Consider the following 12,900-nt stretch of genomic DNA (forward strand, 5'->3'; position numbering starts at 1 on the left):
TGGGAGCTGCTAATATAGACCCAACCTATGAGGTTTCAAGAGTTTCTTCCAGGGCCCCCAGCTTGATCTTCTCAGAAGGCAAAAGGGACAGGCAGGCAATGCTCTCCCCAGCCCTCACCCACTAGGGAACATGAAAACACTTTTCCATGTTTTATCAGGATTCTATATACTTTATCTTCCTTTGACTATAGAATTCCACAAGGAAAGAAAAAACAGTTTTTAAATCACTGGTAGAATGTGTATTGTGGGGGCTAGATGATGACAGAAGAATCCCTAAGGATTAGAGAAAATAGTCTTCATTGTTTTTAAAAGGGAAATATTTCCCTAGTCAGGGAAGAGACCTGGGCTCGCAGCCCTAGGAAGCACCAGAGGCCCTCTGCCCGCCAGAGGGCAAATATTTCAATTGGGGATTGACACTTTAGTTGTAAGAGCAGCATAAACATTATTTCTTAGAAGAATCCAGAAAGCATGTCAAATGAAAAAAACGTTCCTGAAATACATATTAGCAAAGAATATATGTTATGGTGACACATACAGTAATATGTATTAAGTAAATGTATTTATTCAGAATTTATTTGTTGAATACCTACTATGTGCCTGGTCCCAGGCTAGGTCCAGCATAGGTTGCTTTCATGGTTTTGTGTAAGATGTGCTCTCTTGGCTCTGGCTTCTTTTGCTCGGTATTATTTTGTGAGACCCAACCATATGGTTGAATGTCCTTTTAGGCTGCACATCCTCAGTGCTACTGTGTGGCTACGTCACGATTTGTGCATTTGAGTCATTTCAGACCTGGGCTCGCAGCCCTAGGAAGCACCAGAGGCCCTCTGCCCGCCAGGAGGAGGGGCCTCAGGTGAAGCTCACCAGCTCCTTGCTCCTGGAAGCTGGTCTGATCACAGGAAGTTTCTGTTTTCCTTCCACGGCAGGATTGGAGCTGATAGGAATTAAGTGTCAGTGATTCTGACTAGTCAGGGACGAGACGAGATTACCAGGATGACAGCTGCTCTGCTGGACTCTTCCTCTTCCTGATTCCAGAGGAAACAGACCTGCCTTTGGTGGTGGCCGTTTCTCCGCGGCACGGCGTGGGTTTCTTGGAGGGACAGCATCGTGCACCCAGAGGATGCCAATCAAAGTGTTGCCCTCGCAGTTTGGCTCAATGGATAGAGTGTCGGCCTGCAGACTAAAGGGTCTGGGGTTCACTTCCGGTCAAGGGCACATGCCCGGGTTGTGGGCTCGATCCCCAGTAGGGGGTGTGCAGGAGGCAGCCAATCAATGATTCTCTCTCATCATTGATGTTTCTATCTCTCCCTCTCCCTTCCTCTCTGAAATCAATAAAAATATAGTTTAAAAATTTTATAGCCCTAACCAGTTTGGCTCAGTGGATAGAGCGTCGGCCTGCAGACTGAAGGGTCCCGGGTTCGATTCTGGTCTAGGGCATGTACCTTGGCTGTAGGCACATCCCCAGTGGGGAGTGTGCAGGAGGCAGCTGGTCGATGTTTCTCTCTCATCGATGTTTCCAACTCTCTATCCCTCTCCCTTCCTCTCTGTAAAAAATCAACAAAATATATTTTAAAAAAATTAAAGTGTGGTGACAGATGAAAATAGTATAGGGTGGGTGGGAGGGGAGACAGCCCTCAAACAGGATGCCAAAAAAGTGGGGCAGAAATGACCACGTTAGAAAATAAAATGATGTTTACGTCCAGAATAACCCATTCTCTATCACACATCCCACCTGTGACATTAATCAGAGCCTTCACCTAGGGCCATGTGTCATCTTTTCCACCCCCGGCAGTTTACAGATTTTCTTTTACTCTCCAGTGGAAGGAATAAAAAATAAAAAGACCCAGAGCTGCCCTAAAAGGAATGAGGAAGCGGGTGCTCTCCGGCGTCTGGCTCCGCAGGGTGACGGCCCATGATGTTCTTTCCGGTCCCAGCAGATGGTGAATTTCCACCTGCCCGCCCCTCGCTTATAATGCAGAACACGTGAAGGCAACACAGTCCGTCTCCTCTCTGCCAGCGGATTAACGGGTGTCGTGCTGCCTCTCCCAGTCCCCACGATCCCCGCAGCGCCCGGAGGTAGAGGAGCTCTGGCTGGGGTTCCTCTCCACCCCCCGGGTAAGTGCCATCAGTTCGCAGGCACCCGACGGCAGGCTGCTAGCGGGTCGCTGGGCTTTCAGATCTGATCCGAAAGAAAACAGCTGCGCGGTGGAGGGTGCAGCAGAGCTATAAAGATTCTGAGCACGGGGAGCTCTGCTTCGGGAGAAGCCTGTTCTCTGGGGCATAGGAATTCTGTAAATGTTCCCTTAGTGTCATGTCTGAGCTTTTCTCTTTTCTGGTCAGATGAGCAAATTCATGCACAGCTCTTAATATGATACCTGACGCAAGGTGAGCTCTCCCCCCCAAAAAAGTTGTTACTGGACTTGTCATCCAGATTCTCTCTTGATGGGGATGTAATAATGCAGAACAGAATTTGGCCTGGTGGTGAGCTGAGGCTTAACTGAGTTAGAAATGTGTAATCAGACGCTGTTCCGAATAGCATAAGACATCTGGTCACACACTGTACTGTAAATGACAACTTTCCTACCCAATAGTTTCAGACTTCGTGCTCTGGCGAAGTGGCACTGAAATCGGCCAGCTGACCCTGTGTGTCCCCCCTGACTCTCTCCCATGTGATTTCTCCGTAGGCAGAGCGAGGCCGCACGGGAGGGGACTTCAGCGGGACAGTCGGCCAAACTTCTGATGAAGCTGACAAGCAGCTGCAATGCTGTATGTGCCGCTCTCATCTTCACGCGTTCATATTTTCCAAAGGCTTGAGCCAAATGTTTACCTAACCTACTTTTTTTTCTCTTTTAGTCGAAAACACTAAATACCAATAATATGGAGACATTAATTGAATGTCAATCAGAGGTAAGAAAGCAATTTCTTAAAGTTTTTATCTGCACTGTGAGAAGAGGAAAAACTTTCTGCTTTAACTGAATATTGTTTGGCTTATTTAATTATTAGAGTAGAAAATTAGTATCCTAAATGCAGTGTGTTAAACTCTTATATGAAACAATCAGTGCTTTACTATTGATTCTAGAACAGCCGTGGGCAAACTACAGCCTGTGGGCCGGATCCGGCCCGTTTGAAATGAATAAAACTAAAAAAAAAAAAGACCGTACCCTTTTATGTAATGATGTTTACTTTGAATTTATATTAGTTCACACAAACACTCCATCCATGCTTTGGTTCCGGCCCTCCGGTCCAGTTTAAGAACCCATTGTGGCCCTCGAGTCAAAAAGTTTGCCCACCCCTGTTCTAGAAGCTAGAAAGAAATCAGTGGACTCTTTGGCTAATTTTTAATATGAATAAAATGTTATATGAACATTTTGTGGGGGAAGCCTGGGTAGGTTTCTTCAGTCATTATTGTAACTAAAGTAAACCTGCTTTTAGGGTGATATCAAGCAACATCCTCTGTTGGCATCATGTGAGAGTGAAGATAGCATTTGCCAGCTAATTGGTGAGTTTTGAAAACATACTGGTCTTTTATGTAAGTGCTAACAGCAAATGTTCTTGGTTTGCAAAACCACAGGATGTTTCTCTACTAGGAATTATCTGTATGATGTGCTCTTAAAGACCGCAGACCATCCACTCTCAAGGGGAGGCCCCAACCCCCCGAGCATCAGAGCACAGGAAAGACCCCTCAGAGCCACCCCACTCTCCCAGGGGCTCCTCGTGGGCGACAGATGTCCTGGCCGTTCCGTTTTGACAATTAAGGCATATGGACATATGAAAAACACTCAATGCCTTTTTCCTTTCCTTACTTCTCTAATGGAAAGTGAATCTAAGAACCTACGTAGCAATCTTTGCTGACATTGAATTCCAAAGAACCCACAGTTGACTTTTTTTGTTTGTTTTTATTGTATTTTTATTGATTTCAGAAAGGAAGGGAAAGAGAGATAGAAACATCATTGAATGGCTGCCTCCTGAATGCCCCCACTAGGGATCGAGCCCACAACCTAGTCATGTGCCCTTGATCAGAACTGAACCCGGGACCCTTCAGTCTGCAGGCCGGCACTCTGTCCACTGAGCCAAACTGGCTAGGGCCCACGGTTCACTTTTCACTCTTTTCATAGTGCATTACGGTAACATAACCTTGACCCAATTCTCCTGAACCATGGGAAAAAGCCACTTCTCCACCCAGCCTCTCCCACTTGCCAGTATAAATTGTATAGAAACATATGCCGGTGCATTTAGAAAATACAGCTTTTCTAATTGGCGGGGGGGAAGGAGAGGAAGAGAAAAGAGAAAAAGAAGGAAACTTGTGAAAGGCAGTACCCATTGCACACACAAGCCCGCAAAGAGCTCTTGGTGGTGTTCACTAATAATTCCCAATTGCCGTGTCTGGGCTCCGACCTTTCTGCAGCAGTTTGTGCTCTCCTGGTCCTAAGGCAGCCGCGGCTGCAACCCTGGAGAAGGAACTACAGACAGGCTGAGTGATGTCGCTCCCTCTAGTGGCCGGTGGTGCAAGCATGGCTGCAGCCCGCCCCACTAAGGATCTTCAAAATAATCTTGAGCAAGTCAGTTCCTCTCTTTATAAGTTTCATTTTCTTCAAAGGAGCAGATTAAACTAATGTATTTCACATGAAAGATGTCCACCCAGCTGTTAAGGTCAATAGGTTAAGATGGTGGTTTATGACCCGCACAGTTAGGTTTTGCCAGTTTTTGTAGCCAACAGCTAGTGGCGGGTAAAAACAGGAAAGGTGGAGACTGAAGAACCCTGGTGTTGATGTTTAGGGGCTGGTTGCCCTGGTAACGTGGTGGTTTTCTGGGTTGATGTTTAGAGATTAAGATGCATGCCCTTTGCTTTCTCAGTTTTTGCAAGAGTATTTCTCCCATATGGCATACCAGAAGTGACATTATGTGACTGGCGATACCCACTGTCTGACATGGATCTCTGTTTGTTAATATTTTAATCTAAATTTTCACCTTGCCTTGTTTTCTTGGCTGTAGAAATTAAGAAGAGAAAGAAGGTGCTGTCCTGGCCCTTTCTCATGAGAAGGCTTTCTCCGCCATCAGATTTTTCTGGGGCTTCAGAGCCAGAATTGAAAGCGTCATTGTTTGATCAGCCCTTGTCAATTATCTGTGGTGACGATGACACCCTCCCCAGACCCATCCAGGTAGGCGCGCGTTGACTTGTCACCCTACTTCAGCTTTCTGCCAGATTGAAAAGTCCTTGGGCAGCCTGAATGTCATCCTCACACTGAGCTTATTGAGGCCGATCTTTCGTGTTTTCCCTCTTAGAAATGGTTTCTGCTGGGAGTGCAGTCAGGACAGTCCCTGGCTGCTTACATTCTAGAAATGGCTTGTATTTGCCAATGAGCTCAGACTGATGGTCGCTCTGTCCTTGACTTCCTAGAGTTAAGAATGTTGAAAATGTGTGGCTTCTGAAAAATCAGCAGACAGAGATGTGGTGTAGCACATCTGATCCGAAATCCAATGTGTATGTGGAATGGGTCCAGGGAGGAGGCCGGAGCAGTTCTAGGATGTGCAAATAAGAGCTTCCACAAGGCACCTTCTCTCAGAGAAGTGGAGGGTGGAGGAAGAGTTGACAGCAACTGGACTGAAGGGAACAGCTGGCCTCAGTGGCCACTTGTTAAGACTAACTCAGTATCGTGGGGAACTAACATTAATGGAGAGGATGTTTTATGACAGATAAAGTTAGCTACTGTGCAGGTGCACTCTTTTCCTCCTCTTTCTCCTCCCTAAACATAGCTTTCTGGTGTATTAGTAGCAAAGTATGTCTTCAAACCAAGGGTCACCATTTCCTATTCCTATACCTCTTTCCTCTAGGATATTCTTACTATCCTGTGCCTGAAAGGCCCTTCCACTGAAGGGATATTTAGGAAAGCAGCCAACGAGAAAGCCCGCAAAGAGCTCAAGGAGGAGCTCAACTCGGGAGTCATGGTGGATCTGAAAAGTCTCCCCGTGCACCTCCTGGCAGTGGTCTTTAAGGTGAGTTCACAGCATTGGCGCCAAAGAACCTGCCAATGGGTTCTGATACATTAATGCTCAGGATACGAGAAATGGGTTCTCCTCTCTACAAACCAAAGTACACTGATCTTGCATTTTGCTTAAGTTGAGCCTTTTATTTATTATATAAGGCTTTAAAGTTCCCCAGCATTTTGAGGAGAAAGGGACTTGGGTTGTCCTATGGCCAAGTCCATACCCCTGAATCTTGTGGCCCCTTGGATGGTGCCCTTACTGTGCCTGTTGTAGGAAGTTGCTGAGAGACAACACAAGAGAGAGATCTCCTTCAAACTAACCAAATGCAGGAAGGAAGGGGCACAGCCTGTGGCAAGATGAGCATAGGTTCCCTGAGATGGAACAAACCAAGTGGACATAAAGACACCAGCACATTACCCAGCACAGACAGGCCAAACGGTACCCTTTCTTCATCCTCCAGGACTTCCTCCGAAGTATCCCCCGGAAGCTGCTCTCCTGTGACCTGTTTGAGGACTGGATGGGTGCCCTGGAGAGACCAACTGAGGAGGACAGGATCGAGGCCCTGAAACAGTAAGTCGTCAGGGTCCTCCCACCTGGACTCCATCTCTCCATTCATCGCATGGCAGGGTGCTTCCTGCACATGGTAATGATGAGGGGACCCGTGTGGAACTGCTCATCTGCCCAGAATGAAAATCAGGCGTTACCCTGGACATTTACAAACACTGTTTCGGCCAAAGGAGAGTAGATGCTTTTTCAAAAAGTAGAACATGAGCTTCAGTACAAATCACAAGAGGTGGGGGAGTCTAAAAAGATAAGTCGTTTGAGAAGGTATGAAGCAGAATCATAGATGAAAGCTTCAAAACGGGCTAGCCAGCCAGGTGTAGGAATTTGGGGTTTTCCTTAACCTATACCAACTGGTGTCCTGCAAGACAACCATTCTCCCAGAAAGCATCCCTGACAGCACAGAGAATAATCTAGAAGGGATTGTTTTGTTCATTAAATTCCATAATATATTTCATATTCTTCTAATTAACCAGAATGAAAACTATATAAAAACAAACTCCAGTGACAGCGAAAATAATTACATATGTGAATGAAAGTATGACCTCTTGGTGACTAGAGAATCTTAAATGCCTAACTTTAAAATATCAGCACTTTTGCCAAATCCTATGAGAGTGTGCCTATATACTATAATTGCCCACATGGCTAAATATTTTCATTGAAATATTTATAGAATTGAAGACATTAGAGTGTTTGTCCCAAAATGAAAATTACTTTCTACTTAAAGACATAAAGCTCTTTCAGAACAACGTCTTATGAAAAATGAAAATGATCCATATATTAGAGTCACCATTTCATTTTTTTTCAAAAAGAGAGGCTTTAAAAGCCTAATTTATTATTTGTTAGTAATAATGTTGCCGCTGAAATGCTGCCTTGACCATAGTTATGAACATGCCTTATACACTGATTTCTTCTCCATAAAGATTTCTCAGAATGGTGCAAAAATGTCTCATCTTTGTTCCATGGTCACAGGTCAGAAAAAAAGCAAATGATTGTGTTAAAAACACACACAAAACACACAGTCTTGCAGTGTTGGGAACAAAAAGGCATTGTTCGTAGCTAAAAGATTCTTATACAAAAATGGTTTTCAAAATATTAAGCTCTGGTATTTGTTGCAGGAGTGAATGCTCCCACACCTGGGGTCTGTGTAAATAGCAGGATGAGTCATTGGTGTCGGTGTTGTAGGTTGTCACGATGTCTGGTTAGCCAGTTTCATCCCATGTCAGCTGCCCTTGGAAGAGTCTGAATGAGCATTTCATAATGTTACTTGTGAAAGCAGCACCTTCCTCATTTTAAAGGAAGTCTGGGTGAGGGAGTTTCGGCTGCTACACTGCAGCCAGCAAAGCCTCTGAGCCGCCCCCTGAACCTCTTTGCAGGGTCGCAGAGAAGCTGCCGCGGCCCAACCTGCTGCTGCTCAAGCACCTGCTCTCCGTGCTCTACCTGGTCAGCAAGAACGCCGAGGTCAGCAAGATGGACGCCAGCAACCTCGCCATCTGCGTGGGGCCCAACATGCTGACCCGGGAGAATGACCAGAACCTCTCGCTGGAAGCCCAGAAAGACTTGAACAATCAGGTTTGTTCCAGCCTGTTTCTGGGAAACTCCGTTTCTCATCCCCCCGCCCGTCCGTCTGCACATCAAGGTGATGCAGTGCCTCTGCGTCTCTGACTGGGCCGCCCTCACAGTGAAGGTGGGAGACGCAGGGTGTCTCGGTCACAGTTCCACTATCAGACGGGCAGTTAATGAACTGACTAAGCCCAGGCCGTGGCCTTCCATCTCAGAGAGGCAGAGTTTATTTATTTATTTATTTTTTAAATATATTTTATTGATTTTTTACAGAGAGAAAGGGAGAGAGATAGAGAGTTAGAAACATCGATGAGAGAGAAACATCGATCAGCTGCCTCCTGCACATCTCCCACTGGGGATATGCCCGCAACCAAGGTACATGCCCTTGACCGGAATCGAACCCGGGTCCCTTCAGGCTGAAGGCCGACGCTCTATCCGCTGAGCCAAACCGGTTTCGGCAAGAGAGGCAGAGTTTAGTGCTTCCCATGTTCACATCCATCTCCCAGGCAGAACGCCCCCACTTCTCTCCTCTCTGCATCACACTCCGTCCAGCTGTGGGTTGGAGACACTCCTCACTTAAAGGAAAAATTCAGTTACTTTAAAAGTTTCTCAAATTCCCAAATAAAAAGTGCATGTCTCGAAAATGACTTTAATATAGAGATGGTTGCCACATTTTCTGTCTGCTCTTCCCAGACACACAACTTCTAGGCTCCTTGTGGCACCGCCCTGGCAGCTGACCCTGCCCTGTCCCCCTCCGTTTAAGAAAATAAAGATGCCTTTAAGCTGACCATCTGCTCATGTGCCCTCCCAGGTGAAGACTTTGGTGGAATTTCTCATCGACAACTGTTTGGAAATCTTTGGGGAGAACATTCCGGCACATTCCAGTTCCATCTCCGATGACTCCCTGGAGCACACGGACGGCTCAGGTATGGGCGTGCTGTCGGCCTCGCGTTGCATTGCGTGTCCAGTGTCCAGTGTCCCTGGTTATGAGGCAGGAGCTGCTGTGACAGGGTACGGGCTGAGTGTGGACTCACCGGGGGGAAGAGGTTAACTGAGCTCCTGGCTCTCCCTGCAGCATCTCCTCGGGCTGCAGGCACTCACTGGGGCTGCGCCTGGGCCCCTGCTTGTTCCACAGCAGAAACTGCTAGTCTTGCTGATGAACCTGAGCCAGAGGGCGGGTCATACCCTTCTGTTTCCACTATTGGAATACGGTCCGTTAAAATGGAAATGAACCCAAGAAGGCCATCCGAAGGGTCGTTTTTAAAGTGAAGATCAGTCCATTTTCAGTGAAATGCTGTTTTCTCCCTCCCCACCTCCCTCCCTGTCCCCACTGACAGTTGATTTTGAAAGAAACACATATTTAATGTGGCAAATATCTTTCTTTCAAACCCCAAAGTAGCGTCACCTAATTACCCACTGCCACCCCCGATAGGAAGCTCATTTCTGAAAGAACCTGAGCAAAAGCTCAGCCTCCCTTTCGTGCCTCCCTTTCATGTCTGCAGACGCGTCGACCCTGCAGAATGACTCGGCCTATGACAGCAACGACCCTGACGGGGACTGCGGCAGCGCCCTGGGCTCCCCGGCCAGGCTGCCCCCCGGGCCCTGGGGCACAGCTGCCCGCGTGGAGCCCGTGGCCAGCACTGTGGCCCGGCTGAGAAGCTCCCTCGGTGACCCAGACAGGAGGCACTCGGAGCCCAGCGTGTCGCCCTCACCAGAGCGCCGCGGGAGCCGGCGAGCTAACCCGAAACTGACACGCAGCGAGGACTCCCCCGGGGCCCGGCCGGCCTCCCGGTCAGGCAGTGAGGAAGCCGAGGACCCCTTCCCAGAGGAGGTGTTTCCCGCGGTGGACAGCGGGAGCCAGAGGCTGCAGGACCTGCGGGTGCAGAGCTCCCCGCCCGGCGCAGTGTCCCCGCAGGGATGGGCGCCCACGGCCTGCTCCAGAGGCTCCCCGGACGCCTCCTCTGACAGCTCGCCCCCGGCTTCCCCCTCCAGCCCCAGGAGAAGCTTCTTCAGCAGACATCAGTCTTTCACGAAGACAGATAAAAGTAAGCCCAGCAGAGAAATAAAAAAACACTCCATGTCCTTCTCCTTCGCCTCACACAAAAGGGCACTCCCCAAGCCCCCCAGCCTGTCTGTGAGAGCCAGAGAGCCCGGCAGGAAAGACTTCAGAAGGGAGAGCCAGCTCGCCGGGCGAATCGTCCGGGAAAACTTGTCTGAAACCCACGGCCAAGCAGCTCTGGACTTTAGCCCAAGATCCCGTGCCCTGTCGGGGGAGGACGTGTTCCGGCTGGTGGACAGGACGAGGCCCGGCAGCCCACCCTCCTACCAAGAGGCCGTGCGGGGCCAGGCCCCAGCGCTCACTGCCCTTGGGAGCCAGACGGTTGGCAGCCTGCGGGCCAGGATGCTCAGCCTGGACTCGGGGCTGCCGCCTCGCCTACCCGGGCACCACGGAGGGGACTCAGGGAATGCGTGTGGCCAAGAGCCACTCGACGGGCACAGACTCTCGCCCAGGACTGCGAGCTGGAGCCACAGCAGGGCCGGCTGTGCTTCCGTGGAGACGATTGGACAAGTGGCCGTCACTGGGAGGCCCGAGCTGCATCAGCTCAGAACCGTGTCCGAGTCTACGCAGCAGAGCCCGTGGGACTGCCTGGCGGGGCGCTGCAGCCAGCCGGCCTTCGAGGCTGACCAGCTCCTCTACGCCAAGGAGTCCTACATCTAGGAGGTGGCCAGGCGTGTGGCACGCCCATGGCAGATGCAGTGGCCGCATGAACTGCTTCCAGACTGTTTTCTAAAAGTCCAGAATAAGCTCCTTCGAGGCATCGTGTAGCCCTCGGTGCCGGCTGCGTGCACCGATCCGTGCACACATAGCACATGTATAAAGTGTGTTCCAGCCAAGGCGTCGGGTGCAAAAATGTCCACATAAACACGTGTCTGTATCTGTTTGTGAACTTGGGGTGCACTGCAGTGCTCTTCTCCCCCTCTGGGGGCACTTTCTACCTGCTGGTGTTTAAAACTAATGTTTTCTTGTTCTTATGTTGCTTCAAATGTCATGCCCGCTTTCATAGTTTCCACGAGCTCCGTTTCAGGGGAAGGCCTAACTCTTCGTCAGCAGCGCCCTAAGCAGCAGGGGGGTGGCTCGTCACCGCAGGAAGGGGAGCAGCAGACTCACCCGCAGGGACCCTGTGGGGTTGTCAGGGCACCACGAACGCTGGGGAAGGAAAAGGCCGTCATGAAAATGTATGGAAATACTTCCATGTGTCCTTCTAATCATGTGATTCTAATGGGATCGGTTAGTGAAAACGCATCACATCGATAGCACTTTGAGTTTCCTTGCGGTTCAGGGATGTCTTCCCAGGCGTGTGGAGGATGGTACTTTATATGCATCACAGTCGTATATAAACTCAGTATAATCTCACTACAATAAATTGCCTGCCTTTTTCACAGTAAAAATGTTCCTTCTTTTTTTGTTTTTGTTCATTCTCAGCTGAGGATATTTTCCCATTGATTTTTAGGGAGAGTGGAGGGAGAGGGAAAGACAGAGAGAAACACATCAATAGGTTGCCTCCTGCACGTACTCCAACCAAAACCAGAGAATATGCCCTTGACTGGAATCGAACCCGGGACCCTTCAGTCCGAGGGCCAACACTCTATCCGCTGAACCAAACCAGCTAGGGCTAAAAATGTTCATTCCTCACTGACAGGTTACTTCCTTTCCCTCTGTTCACAGAACCCCACCAAGAAAATCATTCACACATTGATTCACTCAACAAGCACTTGCTGAATATATGCATTTGTTAGTCTGGACCAGCCGTTCTCAACCTGTGGGTCGCGACCCCTTTGGGGGTCGAACGACCCTTTCACAGGGGTCGCCTAAGGCCATCAGAAAACACATATATAATTACATGTTGTTTTTGTGATTAATCACTATGCTTTAATTATGTTACATTTGTAACAATGAAAATACATCCTGCATATCAGATATTTACATTATGATTCATAACATTAGCAACATTACAGTTATGAAGTAGCCACGAAAATAATTTTATGGTTGGGGGTCACCACAACATGAGGAGCTGTATTAAAGGGTCGCGGCATTAGGAAGGTTGAGAATCCCTGTTCTAGACTAATAGCAAAGCTGGGGGTCTCATGTTTGGGAAAAGAGAATCCCTGTTCTTCTGAGGTTTGCAAAACCATGAAAATGTACCCACTTGAGCCATTTTTCAGCAGATGGTCATGCACAGGCCAGAAAATTTAGTATGCAAAACAGGACGATAGCAAATACCATATTTCCTGTCTTTTTAGTGAATTAAACCTTATTTTTATTGTTTTATTAGCAAACATAATGATAATTAGTTAGAGATACTTGGAAATTTTCCTTATTTTATCACCTTCTCTCATAAAATACTGAAAGTTATATTTGTTAAAGAAATATTTCTGTGTAGACTAGCTACCAGATGGTGAAGACCTATTTTTTCAGAGGTGGTTTATTAATAATGTAACAAAGTTAAAACTGCTATAACTCGGATTGCTGAAGGCAGCACATTGAGGCCCAACAATATCATAAAAAAATACTTTATTAAGCACCACCGATAATGTGTAGATTTCAAGGACAGACACCCCCACCTCCCCGACTGCTAACTTAAGCAATCCTTTTCCAGAACTGGACACTACCAGAAATAGTTACGATTTTTAGCTTCTACCACGTGGCCAGGGCTGTGCTAAGTATTTCAGACTGAAAACATTTTTCCCATCATGTTTTTAGCAACTTCTTATTGAGAATCAGAGAATCCTCAT

The 12,900-nt window shown here is 48.0% G+C and overlaps 1 protein-coding gene across 4 annotated transcripts; it reads left to right on the top strand.

The window, feature by feature from the left end:
- Positions 1-1,883: 1,883 nt before the first annotated feature.
- LOC118660418 (T cell activation RhoGTPase activating protein) lies at positions 1,884-11,556 on the top strand. 4 transcript variants are annotated; one of them, XM_036317813.1, is made up of 10 exons: positions 1,884-2,112; positions 2,682-2,763; positions 2,851-2,904; positions 3,430-3,496; positions 4,990-5,156; positions 5,830-5,991; positions 6,443-6,552; positions 7,920-8,115; positions 8,918-9,032; positions 9,609-11,556. In XM_036317813.1, the coding sequence occupies exons 2-10, from the start codon at positions 2,737-2,739 to the stop codon at positions 10,823-10,825; spliced, it is 2,115 nt and encodes a 704-aa protein (XP_036173706.1). In that variant the 5' UTR covers positions 1,884-2,112; positions 2,682-2,736; the 3' UTR covers positions 10,826-11,556. The 4 variants fall into 4 exon arrangements, with proteins under 4 accessions (XP_036173706.1, XP_036173710.1, XP_036173707.1 ...); XM_036317817.1 differs by lacking the exon at positions 9,609-11,556 and having other exon boundaries at positions 1,886-2,112; positions 8,800-8,931; XM_036317814.1 differs by lacking the exons at positions 1,884-2,112; positions 2,682-2,763 and adding an exon at positions 4,403-4,556.
- The last annotated feature ends 1,344 nt before the right edge of the window (positions 11,557-12,900 follow it).

Source organism: Myotis myotis, unplaced genomic scaffold (assembly GCF_014108235.1).
Source record: "Myotis myotis isolate mMyoMyo1 unplaced genomic scaffold, mMyoMyo1.p scaffold_m19_p_7, whole genome shotgun sequence".
In the NCBI taxonomy this organism is placed as follows: Eukaryota; Metazoa; Chordata; class Mammalia; order Chiroptera; family Vespertilionidae; genus Myotis; species Myotis myotis.

Coding starts and splice junctions, on each gene's coding strand:
- LOC118660418 (XM_036317813.1), top strand. CDS start 2,737: ATGAAGCTGACAAGCAGCTGCAATGCT. Junction 5,992..6,442: donor TCCTGGCAGTGGTCTTTAAG/GTGAGTTCACAG, acceptor TTCATCCTCCAG/GACTTCCTCCGAAGTATCCC. Junction 9,033..9,608: donor GGAGCACACGGACGGCTCAG/GTATGGGCGTGC, acceptor TCATGTCTGCAG/ACGCGTCGACCCTGCAGAAT.